Raw genomic sequence first — 15,762 nt, 5'->3', positions numbered from 1 at the left:
CTGGCCCCCCTTTCCTGAACTCTGAAATGCAGGCATGGGACCAGGCAGCTCTGAGCCCTGCTCTGTGGTTTTGTGACGTCCTCTGGGAAGATCTGCACTGGCCGTGAGCTCTCACAGGGAGCTCCATCCTCATGCATGGGAACAGCTTTATCTTGTTCGGGTGCACGCCTTTCCTAAAAGGCCTAGCCCCAGCTGCCCCCATGACCCCCGCCTGGCCATTGTGCTCAGAAAGGCTGACATGGGACTTACCCCCGCCATTTTTGTAGCACAGGTAGGGGAACCGCCAGACGTTGGCCAGGTCCACAGCAAAGCCAATGACGGACAGGAGAAAGTCGATCTTCTTGCCCCAGGTCTCCCGATCCTGGGCCTCCACGGGGCTCTGCCGTGGGTTGGTGAGGGTGGAGCTGGTGAGCTGCACTCCGTTCTGCTCCTTGACAAGGATGAGCTCCACCTCCTTTGGGCCCATGGCGTTGGGTTCCTTAGCCGGGGCCACCACGGAAGACATGAGTCCCACAGAGCATTTGCTCTTACTCATGGGCACACCGGGAATTGAGGAATTCTGTGCTTCTTTCCTCTTGGTCTTCAGCCAATATGAAAAATAAACACACAACAGGAATGCAACAATTCAGCAGCCAGGACTAGGGACGCGCCTGGTATGGAGGGCGGAGCCCCGAGGCATTCATGGGCATTCCTCTGGGAAGGGATGGGTGCATTCCCAGGGCCTGAGATGGCACAGCTGGGGTGCAGGAGCTGGGAAGTGCCAGCCCTTACCACAGGGCTGGGGCACTGGCCCATGGAGGCATCAAGACAGACACTCTGGTGTGCCCCTCCTTCCCTTGCACCCCTCCTCACTCTTATCAATGTGGAATGCTATGTGAGCTCTAGCTTGGCTTTCTAATAACAGTGCATGGATATTACCTCCACCTTCCCCCACACTGCCAGAGAGCAATTTTGCAATCTTCAAAGAGCATTCAATAATGTCTTTGTGCCTGTTCATCTGTATTCTTTTTTCTTTTTCTTTCTTTTTTTTTAAGATGAGGTCTCGCTCTGTCGCCCAGGATGGAATACAGTTGTGTGCTTACAACTCACTGCAACCTCAAACTCCTGGGTTCAAGTGCTCCTTGCACTCCAGCCTCTTGAGTAGCTGGGACTACAGGTGCGCACCACAGCACTGGCTAAGTTATTTGTGTGTGTGTGTGTGTGTGTGTGTTTTTTTGTTTGTTTGTTTTTTGTTTTTTTTTTTTTTGTAGAGTCAGGGTCTGACTATTGTTGCCAAGGCTGGTTTTGAACTCCTGGTCTCAAGCGATCCTCCTGCCTCAGGCTCCCAAAGTGCTGAGATGACAGGCATGAGCCACCAAGCCTGGCCGTGTATTGTTTATACTCAGTAATAAAGAGCAAAATTTATATAAGCAAAATCAGCCACTGTAAAGGAGAGTTTAGACATAACCATCACAATCGTTTCCTCAAAGAGTGTACAAGCCACATCCACCTAGGGCAGGTGGCACCACCCCACCTGAGAGACCTGGGCAGAGGATGGACAGGGCTTCATCGCGGGAACCACCTCCTGGGCCAGCAGGGCAACCCAGGAAATCCTGTCCAAAACCCCATAAACCCCCTGCAACGCAGCGCAGGAGAGCAGGAGCGTCTACACCTCCCCAACCAGGGCGACTTCTGGCATTTGGATCCAACAGCAGCATGTTTCAGTCGCGCGCGCGCGCACACAGACACACAGATACACACAGACTCACAAACACACACACACACACACAGGCGCGCACACACAATGACTGAAGCAGGTCACAGGTAGAGGCTCTAACAGGCAACTTTCCCTGCATCCAAGTTTGCACAAAACCTCACCCACGAGCTATCACGAGCTACGCCACGCACCGTTGCTGGGCGGCTTCTGTACCTCCCGGTGACAACCCCAACCCGCACGACCCGTCCTATGGGTAAAACGCCCGCCGAAGGGGTTCCGCGGCGCGAGCAGGAGGCCGCGTTGGGAGAGGGCGCCAGGTGCGGAGCTCGAGAGTCTCCGGGAAGCCGCCGCCGGGAAGCCGCCGCCGCCCTGGGGCCATCTGACCCCGCTCCTGAACGCGGGGCCTCAGAGGCGAGTTTTGGGTCTACACAGCCAAACGTGGCCCATTAGAAAGCGCCCTTCCTCGCCGCGCCCAGAACAAGAAGCGGCCCTGCCTGGTGAGCCCTCGCCCTGCCTCCCCGCCCTGCCCAGAGCACCAGCCAGCGCGCAGCCGGCGCCCGCCACTACCCCCAAATCAAAGCCCCCGCGAGACGGAGCGGCGGTGTAGAAAACCCACTTCGATAGGATCTGGGGTGCGCCGCACCCCTAGTAGGGTTAAGTTCCACGAGAAGAAACCAGGACCCCCGAGTCACAGCCATAGATACCCATGCGTCCCCTAAGCTGGTGACGGTACCAGGTGCCCACGCGATCCTGAGCCTGGGGCGGGCCAGGGGGCAGCCCTGCACCCTCCTCGCGCCTCGGACGGCCTCAGGGTCCCTTGCGGCGCTATCAGGGGGCGCTCGGCACCTGCGACTGTTGGCGACTTTGGAGACGGCGCGGTCTGCGGGACGCGGGGGCCCCAGAGTGTGCCCGGCCCCCGTGCCCTGCCCCTGCGCCCCACTTCGGGGTCTGTGGAGGGAGCGGCGCGCCCCGATGCCGGGAGCGACCCTGGCCTCACCTGGCCGCCCGGGCCTGGGCTTTGCACGCGAGTCCTGGTGCCGAGCGCGGTTCACGAAGCCTCCCCTCCTGCTCCGCCGCGCTGGGCGGTCTCGGCCTCGGCCTCGGGCTCTTATCCAGTCGCCAGGGTCCGCCCCGCTCCGCCCTCCCGCCGTCGGGGTCGCCCGGGCGTCCTGGCTCCGCCTCCTCACCTCCCCGGGCCGCGCCCCCGCCCCCGCCCCCTGGACGCAGATAGCTTGGAGCAAGCGGCGGCCACCGCTCCGCTGTCCTGCGCGTCCCGGAGCCTCGGACACGGGATGCGGGGACCTGTGGGTCCTAGGCGTCGCGGATCTAGACGGGCGCCTTCCGCGCGAGAACTGTCTGGGCCGCCCTGCGCCCTCGCTCGCACCCCTCGGGGCTGCCCTGGGCACCCGCTATCTTCGGACGCCCAGGGCTGGAGGCTCCTAGCTGGACGGGGAGGGAGCCGAGCGGCGGCGCGAGGGGAACTGCTGGGACCCCGTTGGACCGACCCTTCCCTCCCTCCCCGTCCGGGGCCCCTGCGGTGGCCCCGCGCTCCAGGGACCACGTCCCTCCCAACCCGCCGCTCCACGCCCTGACCAGCGGGCTCGGGACCCCGCTGAGGTCTCCCCACGCTTCCCGGCGTGCGGGCTGCGGAGACGCGGGTCCTTCCGTGGCTTTGGGGTCTCCACGACCTCGAGGCGACCGGCCGAGCCTAGTCCTCCCCTTGCCGGCATCTAGTGCGCCTACATCGGAACCGAGGGGCTCGCCTCGCGGTCGCATGAGAAAACCATTTCCCAGGACTGGCCTGAAAGCACTGGCGATTGGTATCTGGCTCCAGGGCCGAATGGACTCCGAGGCTTTCCCTCCGAGATGTCCGGGCGGGATTTCTTCCATTCAGCTCGCAGAGGAATGAAGCCCCCGGGCCGCCAAGGCCCAGGATGTCCAGTTCCTTAGAAGGCACGGAGGTGAGTGGCCGCATCCAGCTCTGCGTGTCGCCCCTAGGGTCACCCAAACCCCGGCGTTCCTCCCCGTGTACCCTCCGTGCTCCCGTGAGCACCCTGCCCTGGGCGTCCAGGCGAGCCCTGGGGCTCTCCAGCCATTCCAGCCTGCAGCCCGCGCTCAGCCATGAGGGAGGCAGGGCCCCTTGGTGCCTGACCCCGCAGTACCCGCCGGCAGCGCAGTGCCCCGCACTCCCCGCACCCCTCACCCCGGGGCTGGCACTCAGGCAGAAGGCACTCAGGGTTGTGCCTCCATGCTGAGTTGGAATCAAGTGGGAACCTGGTGATCCCCTGGGGCTGCTATGACAAACACTCCACAGCCTGGGGGCTCACACAGAAGCCTTTAGTTCTAACAGTTCTGGTGTCCCCAGGCCAAGGCCAAGGCCAAGTCCTGGCCCACAGGGCCGCTTCTGGGTTGCAGACAGTTCTCTCCCTGTATCTCCCCATAGTGGGGACTGTGGAGAGCTCTCTGGAGTCTGTTTTATGTGGGCACTGGCCCCATTCCTCAGGGTGGAGCCCTCCTGGCCTGACCACCTGAAGGCCTCCTGACACCACCTCCCATCAGGGGTGGGACTTCATCACCAGGGAGGTGAGGGGACTTCAGGAGAGGGGGATGTGCCACCTCGAAGCTGTAGTGTGGCAGTGGCCCCCACAGAAGGAATCTCTCTACCCTATAAGCTCCATGGCACAAGTTTCAATAAAAAGGAGGGAGCAGGGGCTTGGCCCCGGAGCAGCAGGGTTGAGGAAACAGTCTCCCAAGGAAAAGCCTTTGCAGGTGACTAAGGGAGGCCATTAAATAAAACACACAGAGAGAATGGATGTTCAGATATATTAAAAATACACAGGCCGGGCATGAGGGCTCATGCTTGTAATCCCAGCACTGTGGGAGGCCGAGAAAGGAGGATCTCTTGAGGCCAGGAGTTTGAGACCAGACTGGGCCACATGGCGAAACCCTGACTTTGAAAAAAATATTAGCCAGGCATGGTGGCCCACACCTGTAGTCCCAGCTACTCGGGAGGCAGAGGTGGGAGAATCGCTTGAACCTGGGAGGTGGAGGTTGTAGTGAGCCAGGATTGCACCGTGGGCCACAGGATGAGACCCTGTCTCAAAACAAAACAATACACAGAGAAACAACATTTCGGAAGGGATTGCAAGCACTGCAGGAGTGCAGAATTGTGACCCAAAGCTAACAGCATACAGGGCAGGAAGGAGCAGGGACCAGAGGTCACACAGACCCAGGCGGCCACATCCTTACTCACCTGTAACACACAGAGAATGCACCTGCCACGCTCAGGAGGGACCACTGAGTGATCACACGCATGCAACCTGCACTCTGTCAAGACAAAAAGCATTCCTTCACCCCTGCCTCAACCCCGACCTCCAACCACATGAATTAGGATAAAGGAGCTTTGGGTGTTCTAAGAACAAACCAACTGTGGGAGTTGGGCTCGTGGATGACACAGACAAAGCGCAGCTGCCAGACCCATGGGTCTCCATCCTCCCCCAACAGGAATGCTCTTTGAACTGCACTGGTGGAAGCAGTGTGATTATGAGCTGATCAGACCTGATCAAACGGCCGACCTTTGCATGCTTGGAACTTTGCCCTAAACGCCAAATCGGCTTTATTATCGTTGCGGTCGCTGCTGTGGCTGCTGTGGGCTCAGGGCGTTGGGTGCAGGCAGGTGGAGCCCCTCTGCCTCTGCACTTCCTGCCCATGCTCTGTGCCTCTCCCCACTGGCTGAGACCACAGCTGCAGAGACCACAGGGAGCCCCCGGCTGCTGACTGATGTCTCCAAAGCAGCCTTGCCCCACGGGTCTCCCCCTTCTTGGGTGCTGCCTCCTGGGAGGCCCTCAGTGCTGGACGTTGCCCCGTGTCCCCCCTGATTTGGAAGACAGCGTTGGTGCTCCCCCCATGAGTGCTCTGAGAGGGGACAAGGACAGTGGGCCAGTGCGCTCTCAGACAAATGGCAGTGAGGTGACAGTCATTTACCTGCCCACGTGTTTACTCCATCGAGGGTGTCCTGTGTGCTTTCAGAGGAAGTTCCAGGGAGCCCAGCTCAGACTTGAAAGACCCTGACCTCTCACTGGTGCTGGGAAGGCCCTGGGGGCGGGGGGCTCGGGGAGGGCAAGGGTGAGGGGCCAGTAGGCAGGAGTGGCTTTTGTCCAGGGGTGAGGGAGGTCAGATCCCAGACCTTGTATGTCCAGGTTCTGAGAATGATGGAAGGCTCTGGCCCAGGCAGGAGGCCCTGCTCACTGCTGCACCCCTGTGCCCTCCCGGGGGCCACCTCAGGAGGAAGACAGTGTCCTCTCACACAGCAGGGACAGCAGTACACTTCCAATGTCTTCTCTCAGAGCCGCATCATTTTCCAGCTCACTGCTGGTTTTAATCACAGACATCATGATGGTCTTGCTACTGCACAGTGTGTCACAGTGGTCTGCCACAATGATGACATCAGGCTGGGGAGCAAAAAAATGAAAAATGCCAAGATGCTTTGGTAAGACACATGCTTGCTAAAAATTGAAAGAAAAAATAGCACATTTTCAAAGCCTGCCACCTTGGTGAAGTTTCTGTGGGTCCATTGGTCTGATTGGTCAAAATATATATCCAAAATGAAAGAAAGCATGCTGCCTCTGGCAAGCCTACCCCTAAGAAAGAAGCGTCGTACCTGGTGAGGCTCTTCGGATTTTCGAGGCGAGGTACAAGACACTCAGGGATGCTTCTCTGGCCCGTTTTGTGTGTTATTCATAGAGCGTTTGGTTTCGAGTGGGGCCCAGAGTAAGAAAGGTTCTGTTGCTGTACAGGGAGGCCACCAAATCTGGTGTTGTTCTCAGACTTTAGCTGGCATCAGAGTCACCTACGTAAACCTTTCCATGCACAGGAGGCACAGATCACCTCGCTCCATCCTCAGAGTCTCAGGTTCAGTAGGTCTGAGGCGGGACCTGAGGACTTGCGTTTCTAGAAAGTTCTCAGGCGATACTGACGCTGCTGGCCCAGGAACCACACTTTGAGAAACACTGATCTGCAGAACCAGTGGGGCTTGGAGGGTCCGTGGCAGACGGAGATGTTGTAGGCAGTTGAGTAAGAGCTGAACCCTTTCCTGAAAATACGTCTTCTCCTTTGGAATAAGAGTGCCCCTGAGCCACAGCAGAAACTCAGGGAGCTCTGTCACCATAGCAGCGGAGTGGCCCCGCAGAAGCTATTTGTTATCGGACCCACAGAAGTTGTGTAGACAGCATCCTGCCTTCATCAGGTGGAATGTTTACGACACAAGACTTGAACAGGTCTGGAAGGCGCGGTAAGTTCCACAAACAAGCGCCCACTCTTGCTGCGTTGAGACCCCTTCCTTAACCCAGACCTCTAGCTACATGAGAGTTTCTTATGACATTGAACAGAGGAAATACATACATTGGGGCCTGGATTACATGGGTCTGTACACAACATACTGCCCCCAGCTGAAAGTGAAAGGTTGTGTCATCGTGGCCTCCTGTGAAAGGCCAGTGAAAGAAAGCTTCCCAGTGGGCACATATTCAAACCACGCGCCAGGTTCGTCATTTAGCCAAGGAAGGACGGCCGGAGGATGGCCCTACATGTAGTCATAGGCGGTGGCGAATGGCTTGGCTACAGAGCAGGGGACTTCAAAGAAAATTGAAATATTGATGACAAGATTTTCTTGGTAGATTTCATGTTTGTAGACAATCTTGAGGAATTTACAAAAAAACGACTAGAATTTATAAATGAATTTAGCAAGGCCGTGGGATCTGATAAAAATCAATTCTATTTCTATGTATTGGCAGCAAACAATTGTAAAATGAAACCTAAAATAATTTCATTTACAATAGCATCCGAAACAAAATGCTTGGGGATAAAATGTATCTGAGACTTGTGCACCAAAAACCTAGAATCCATTGCTGTGAGAAACTTAAAAACCTAGACTAGCAGAGGGGTGTCCATGTTTGACTGTAAGGCTCAATATTAATGAGATGTCAGTCCTCTATAAGTTGACATACAGATTCAATGCAATCTCAATCAAAATCGTAACTTGGTTTTTTGAAGAAATTAACCAGCTGGTTCTAAAATGTGTTTGGAGATGCAGGTGACGTAGAGTAGTCAAAAGAATCTTGAAAAAGAACAACATTGGAGGACCTAGGAGATACCTAGCACGATTCTGCCATCCTAACAAAACTAATTGGACTTTTTTCTGTAATTATATTGGCATTGGTGTCTTTTTAAAAACAGCCTTACCAAGGTGTAATGGATATGCAATATTCCAAGTAGTACGATTTGGTGAGTGACTGATGGGGTCATGGCAACGTGATCACACGCAAGATGATGGCGGTGCTCATCACTCATTGACTTCCCTCCGTCTGTGTCTCTTTACCTTGCCCCATCCCCAGGCAACCACTGATTTGCTCTTTTTTTTGAGATGGAGTCTCACTCTGTCACCCAGGCTGGAGTGCGGTGGCACAATCCCAGCTCACTGTAGCCTCTGCCTCCTCAGTTCAAGTGATTCTCCTGCCTCAGCCTCCCGAGTAGCTGGGATTACAGATGCCCGCCACCACACCCAGCTAATTTTTGTATTTTTAGTAGAGACAGGGTTTCACTATGTTGACCAGGCTGGTCTTGAACTCCTGACCTCAAGTGATAAGCCCACCGTGGCCTCCCAAAATGCCGGGATGATTTGTTTTCTATGATTATAGAACAATGTGTTTTTAATAGAATTTTATATAAATAGGATTATACGGTAAGTACTGTTTTCTGGGTCTGTTCTCTTGCATTCATCGTATTTGAGAAGAACCCACATCATTGCATTGGCAGCTAATTCCCTTTTATTTATTTGTAGTATCCAGTGTGTGGATATGGGATATGATGTACTTGGTTTTTCCATCTGCCTGTTGATGGACATCTGGCGGTTACAAATAAAGCTACTATGAACATTTGTGTGCAAGTCTTTGTCTGAACATAGGCTCTCACTACTTTGGGGTAGGTAAGAAGTACTTAGTTGTGGAATGACTGGGTTGTTTGGTAGATATATGTTTAACTACTTTTTTAAAACTCTTAAATTCTTTTGCAAAGTAGTTGTATCATTTTATATTTCCATGAACAGTGTATGAGAATTTTAGTTACTTCCTATTCTAATGAATACTTAGTATGGTCAGTCTTTTAAATTTTAGACATCCTAATATGTTTACAGTAATATCTCCTGTACTCCTCTAATGAGCACGATCTTTGAGCAATTTCTCACGTGTTAGCTGCATCAGTGCCACTTCGTGTCAAGTGTCTGTTCAAATCTTTTGCACCTTTGGGTTGTTTGAGCTTTGAGAGTTCTTTACTATTCTGGATACCAGTCCCTTATGAGATACGTACTTTGCAAATATTTTTCCCAGTCTTGGACTGTCTTTTCATTCTCTTAATAGATTCTTTCAAAGAGAAGAGTTGTTAATTTTGATGAAGTCTAATTTATCCATTTTTCTTTCACAAATCCTGCTTTTAGTGTTGTATTTAAGTAATCTTTACCTAATTCATGATCACAAAGATTTTCTCCTAAGTTTTCCTCTAAAATTTTTTAAATTATTGATTGCATATTTACACATAGAATGCATTTTAAACTAGCTTGGTGTAAGACACCATTTGAAGTTCACTACTTTACCTCTGAAGAGCCAGTTGTTCCAGTGGTTTGTTGAAGGCAGCCCTTTCCCCACCGAGTTGCTTTTGCACCTTTGTTGAAAAGTCAGTTGTGTGTATGTGTGTGAGTTTATTTCTGCGCTCATTGTTTTATGATCTGTTAATCCATTTTGATGCTGATACCACACTTGCTGTGGACTGAATTGTGTACTCCCAAATTCATAGGTTAAACCCTTAACCCCTGAAAGGTGACTTTATCTGGAGATAAGGTCTTTAGGAGGCGATTAGGTTACCTTAAATTGTAAGGGTGGAGTCATAACCAAGGAGGACTGGGACCTTATAAGAAGAGGAAGCTCTCTCTCTCTCACTTTCTGCCATGTGAAGATAGAGTAAGAAGGTGGCCATCTGCAAGCCAGGAAGAGAGGCCTCACCAGGAATCGAATCAGCTGGCGCCTTGATGTTGGATCTCCAGTCTCCAGAACTGTGAGAAACAAATGTCTGCTGTTAATTCCCCAAATCTGGATATTTTGTTGTGGCAGCCTGAGGAGATTAAAGTAGCACTATCTTCATTATGGTCCTTTTGTAATACATTTTAAAATCAGGTAATGTAAGTCAGACAACTCTTTTCGTTTTCAAAGTTGTTCTGTGTATTCTCGGTCCTGTGCTTTTTCATATGAATTTTGGAATCAACTTTTCAATTTCTTCCAAAGTCCCACATGGGATTTCTTTGGGTGGTGGCTGCCATCAATTTTTCATCATTATTCCTTTCTGAGGCCGGCTTCATGTCTAGATTTTCTTCTAAGTTTTGATTTAGCCAAATTCCAAAAGGTTTGATATGTCATTTTGTTTTCATTTAGTTCAAAATATTTTCTGATTTTCCTTTTGATTTCCTCTTTGACCCATTGTTATTTAGATATGTGATTAGTTTCCAAATATTAGAATATTGTCTGGATATGCTTCTTTATTTTTTGCCAAATGTATTTTTCGTTTCAGTATCAAATTTATTTGCCTCTTCATTAGAGAACATGCTTTACATTACCTGAATCCCTAAAGGGAATTTTATGGTCTGGACTGTGGTCTATCTTGGTAAGCTTTTCACATGCATTTGAAAAGAATGTGCACTCTGCTATTATTGGGTGAATTATTGGATAAATATCAAATAGGTTAAGTTAGTTCATACTGTTTTTGAAGTCTTCTGTATCCTTAAACGTTTCTGTGTATCTGTTCTATCAACTATTGGGAAAGAGGTATTGAAATCTCCAAGTATAATTGTGTGAACTGCTGTATGTCTCCTTGCAGTTCTGTCAGTTTTTGCTGAATTCATTATGAAGCTCTGTTATTAGGTACATAAACATTTGTCCTTTTGGTGAACTGACGCTATCATAAAATAACCTTGTTTAGACACAATCTTTTTTGAGGATTCCCATGGCTTGCATATCAGGTGGCTTGAAGTCCCACAGTTCTCTGATGCTTGGTTCATTTTTTTGTCTTTTTTCTTTATTTCATTTTGAACAGTTTGCACTAACATCTGTGTCTTCAAGTTCATGTATCCTTTCTTCTGAGATGTTAAATCCACCCCTCATCCCAACCAGTGCATTTTGCATCTGAGACATTGTGGTTTTCATCTCTAGAATTTGGATTTGTGTCTTTTAAAAAATATCTGTCGGCCGGGCGCGGTGGCTCAAGCCTGTAATCCCAGCACTTTGGGAGGCCGAGATGGGTGGATCACAAGGTCAGGAGATCGAGACCATCCTGGCTAACACGGTGAAACCCCATCTCTACTAAAAATACAAAAAATTAGCCGGGCATGGTGGCGGGTGCCTGTAGTCCCAGCTACTCGGGAGGCTAAGGCAGGAGAATGGCGTGAACCTGGGAGGCGGAGCTTGCAGTGAGCTGAGATCCGGCCACTGCACTCCAGCCTGGGCGACAGAGCAAGACTCTGTCTCAAAAAAATAAAAAAATAAAAAAAATAAAATATCTGTCATGCCTCTATTAAACATGTTCAGTCTCGCCTTTGGCTAGCTCTTGGAATGAGGTAACAGTTATGATTGTCAAGGCCTCTCTAATTCTATCATTTGAGTCATCTCTGGGTCTGTTTCTATTGACTGTAGGTCACATTTTCCCACCTTTTTGCATTGTGCTAATTTCCAGTGGATGCCCAGCATTGTGAATTTAACCCTGTTGGTTTGTGGATAACACTGTACTAATGAGAATATTCTGGGACTTTGTCTTTGGCCACTGGTAAGGTCCCTGTTGTAGTTTGGTCATTCTTTTAGGTTTCGGTTTTAAGCTTTGTCCAGGAGGACCAGAGCAGTGCTTTATTCAGGGCTGATGCTTCTTCCCTGCCGGGGCAAAGCCCATCTTAGTTTCCTGCCTGATGACCACATTTCCCAACGAAGGGTAAATCCAGTCTCTACTCTTCCATTTTGACTGGAAGCAAAAATTGTGGACCCATTAACTTTTCTTTTCTTTGAGATGGAGTCTTACTCTGTTGCCCAGGCTGGAGTGCAGTGGTGTGATCTTGGCTCACTGCAACCTCTGCCTCCTGGGTTGAGGCAATTCTCTTGCCTCAGCCTCCAGAGTACCTGGGATTACAGGCATGCCCCACCACACCCAGCTAATTTTCATATTTTTAGTAGAGACAAGGTTTCGCTGTGATGGCCACACTGGTCTTGAACTCCTAACCTCAGGTGATCTGCTTGCCTCAGCCTCCCAAAGTGTTGGGATTACAGGCATGAGCCACTGTGTTGGGCCCCCATTCACTTCTCTTACATTTAAGGGAGTTAATCTGCACCTCGCCAGCCCTTGACAGTGTCACATGACAGACAGTGGCCTCCTCATCAGTATTGCTGTTTCTGCTGTCCTTCCTCAGCAAATGTTTTCCAGTTACTCTTATAGCTTCTCTGCCAAGTAGCTCAGTTCTGCCCTGGGGAATATGGGCAGAATTCATGACATTTAGCTTCATTTAGATGAAAGAACATACTCTGTGTTATTTAAACATCTTGAAATTTAACTGTGGTCAAGCATATGGTCTATTTTGTCAACTGCTTCATGTGCACTTGAAATGGCACATCATTTGGTGAATAGAGCTGTTTTTCTACACAACTACATTTTTCCCTGATGGTTATATCAGTTACCAAGAGATCTATGTTAAAATCTCCAACTATGTTTGCAGATTTATTTCTCCTCTAAATCCTGTCATTGATGCTTAATATATTTAAGCTATGTGATTAGATACATGCACTTTTAAGCACTGTGTCTTCCAATTAAATTGAACTTTTATCATCATGAAATGTCTGCCTTTAACTCTGCTAATGCTCCTAGTCTTTAAAGTACACTTAGTATGACAATCTTGCCAAATAAACTTTCTTAAGGTTCTGTTTGCATGTTATAAATATTTCCTATTATTTTACTTTCTTACCTTTTCATTTTTAAATGAAAATTTAAAAATAATTTTTTTTTAATTCTCTGTCTTGCTCTGCCGCCCAAGCTGGAGTGCAGTGGTGCTATCTCAGCTCACTGCAACCTCTGCCTTCAGGGTTCACGTGATTCTCCTGCCTTAGCCTCCCAAGTAGCTGGGACTACAGGCATGTGCATGTCCAGCTAATTTTTTTTGCATTTTTACTAGAGATGGGGTTTCACCATGTTGGACAAGCTGGTCTTGAGCTCCTGACCTCAAATGACCCACCTGCCTCGGCCTCCCAAAGTGCTGGGATTACAGGCATGAGCCACTGTGCCCAGCCTATCCTTTTACTTTCAATCTATATTTAAACAGCATATAGTTAGGTATTTTATTTTTTATTTAGTCCAACAAATGTCATTTAGGAGTTTTTAGTCTATATTTAATGTAACCACTAATATGATTGGATTTAAATTTACCATTTTGCTATTTGTTGTATATTTATATTCTCTGTCCTTTGTTCATTCCCTCTCACCTTCCTTCTTAGTTTGGGTAAAATTTACATTTATATTAGTCATACTTCTTTGGTCCTGTTTTCTATTGGCGGGGTGGGGGGGGGGCGGTCTTACTATGCGTATTTTTTTTTTTTTTTCTTTGAGATGAAGTTTTGCTCTGTCACCTCCGGCTGGAATGCAGTGGTGCGATATCAGCTCACTGCAACCTCCACCTCCAGGGTTCAAGAGATTCTCCCATGTCAGCCTCTCGAGTAGCTGGGATTACAGGCACCCACCATCATGCCCGGCTAGTTTTCATATTTTAATAGAGATGGGGTTTTACCATGTTTGCCACAAGGTCTCCTGACCTCAGGTGATCCACCCACTTCAGCCTCCCAAAGTGCTGGGATTACAGGCATGAGCCACCATGTGTAGCCACTAGGTGTATTTTTAACTTACCACAATCTACCTTCAAATGCCAGATTTCTGCATGGTATTCTCATATTTCTGCCTGTAGAACTCTGAACATTGTTGGTCATTATGAACTACTGGCAGTGAATTATTTCAGCTTTTGCTGATTTCAAAATGTCTTATTATGCCTTGATTTTTAAAAGATGTTTCATTTAGCACAGAATTCTAGGGTGACCACATTCGCCTTTAGTCTCTTTGAAGATGTCATCTGTCATCTGGGTTGCACAGTTTCTGCAGAGAAGTCGACTGTCATTCTTAGCTCTGTTCCTTGAGAGTATGTTGTTTTCTCCAGCTGCTTTTAAGATTTTCTCCTTTTCGGGCCGGGCGCGGTGGCTCAAGCCTGTAATCCCAGCACTTTGGGAGGCCGAGATGGGCGGATCACGAGGTCAGGAGATCGAGACCATCCTGGCTAACCCGGTGAAACCCCGTCTCTACTAAAAATACAAGAAAATTAGCCGGGTGAGGTGGCGGGCGCCTGTAGTCCCAGCTACTTGGGAGGCTGAGGCAGGAGAATGGCGTGAAACTGGCGGGGCGGAGCTTGCAGTGAGCCGAGATCGCGCGCCACTGCACTCCAGCCTGGGGCACAGCAAGACTCCGTCTCAAAAAAAAAAAAAAAAAAAAAAAAAGATTTTCTCCTTTTCAGTGGCTTGCAGCAGTTTGTGATGTGTGCCTCGCTGCGTTTTTGTTGTATTTTTTCTGCTGGGTGCTTACTGAGCTTCTTGAGTATCTTAGTTTATAGATTTGGAAAAAAATTCTGGCCATTATTTCATCAAATAATTTTTCTGTCCTATCCCCCTCCTTTCCTAGGGCTCCAATCACACAGGATGGGCCTTGTGGCATTATTCCACGGCCACGTGTGCCATTTCTTTCCATCTGTTTCTCCCTGTACATCACTGGGATCACACATAGCTGTATTTTCAGATTCACTAATATTTTCTCTTGTTGGGTCTAATCGACTATAGTCTCCACCAGGGTATGACACAGGCAGTGGACGTCAGTCTGCCTCTTTCCCAGCCCACCCAGTGTTTACCTAGTAGAACCATTCACAGACTGGCACTGGAAACAGGGTGGAGATAAGTGTGGATCAACAACACAGCTGACCCATCAACAGCAGCCTAGGCCGAGGCAGTTATCACTGGACTCCCAGCATGTCGGAAGCAGGGTCCCGTACTTAGCCCCAGGTACCATTCCTGGGAAGGGGACTAGCAGCCCCCTGGAGACAGGCTGATCACACTGGACTCTTCCATCATTGAGGGGAATATCTCCTGGTTTGTTTTCATTATTCCAGATATGGATATGTCTTTGCTGTCAGTGTTTCTGCCAGTGCCATCTGTGGGCTTGATGAATGGCTTATTCACTATTGCCCACCTCCTATTGCATTGTTAAGGAATTTATGTTACAGCAAAAGCAGCATGGGAACAGGTACACACTTGGAATCCCTACGTTTCCCATCACCCAGAGGTGGCAAGTCTGAAAGCGTGAGGATGACTTCTTGACACTTCAGGTGTGCTGCCCATGGGAAGGCAGTGCCCTAGAACATTGGACTGCCATCCTGATGTAAAACACAGAGCCTCAAACTGTGGACCGAGACATGGCACAATTTCATAGCCAGAATAATGTCTGTAATGTCAAATGGGTGGAATTAAGACCGGCCCTGCTCACCACCACATCCAACACTTACTGCAGGGTGGCTGGTGCTGCTGTTCAGAAAATCCTTCATCTCCTTTGAGGGGCTCGCTTGGAGGACTGTCCATCCCTGGCTGTTGAATTTAGCTGTGGCCGTGTGGCTTACTGTGGCCTATGAACCAGGAGTGGACCTGCTGTATTTTGCATCTGTGCGTAAGATTTACCATCTAGGCAGGCTCGTCACTGCTCTCTTCCCAAAGTCATCTGACTGGCCAAGTCCCAGGAGGGGCTGCTGTGCAGGGCTGGATGCAGATGGTGACGTGGAGCAGAGCTGCAGCTGACCTGCCTGGAAGAGATGGGCGAGGACCACATCTATTTAGCTTGCCCTTACATTTTATTGGCTTACATTTGTTACTGCAGCATCAATGATCCCAGGTGGGCTGATAAACCCATTCACA

The 15,762-nt window shown here is 49.7% G+C and overlaps 1 protein-coding gene across 1 annotated transcript in view; it reads right to left on the bottom strand.

The window, feature by feature from the left end:
• The window catches only part of SLC6A3 (solute carrier family 6 member 3), a 48,980-nt gene extending 46,202 nt beyond the window's left edge, over nucleotides 1-2,778 (bottom strand). Inside the window, exons 1-2 of the mRNA XM_050795189.1 lie at nucleotides 2,694-2,778; nucleotides 250-580 (exon numbers count right to left, since the gene is read on the bottom strand). Coding sequence (XP_050651146.1) covers nucleotides 250-535 — 286 coding nt within the window. The 5' untranslated portion in view covers nucleotides 536-580; nucleotides 2,694-2,778. The remainder of the gene's footprint in view (nucleotides 1-249; nucleotides 581-2,693) is intronic.
• Between the last annotated feature and the right edge of the window lie 12,984 nt (nucleotides 2,779-15,762).

This window comes from Macaca thibetana, chromosome 6, assembly GCF_024542745.1.
Source record: "Macaca thibetana thibetana isolate TM-01 chromosome 6, ASM2454274v1, whole genome shotgun sequence".
Taxonomy (NCBI): domain Eukaryota; kingdom Metazoa; phylum Chordata; class Mammalia; order Primates; family Cercopithecidae; genus Macaca; species Macaca thibetana.
This window is presented reverse-complemented; position numbering and strand designations above follow the sequence as displayed.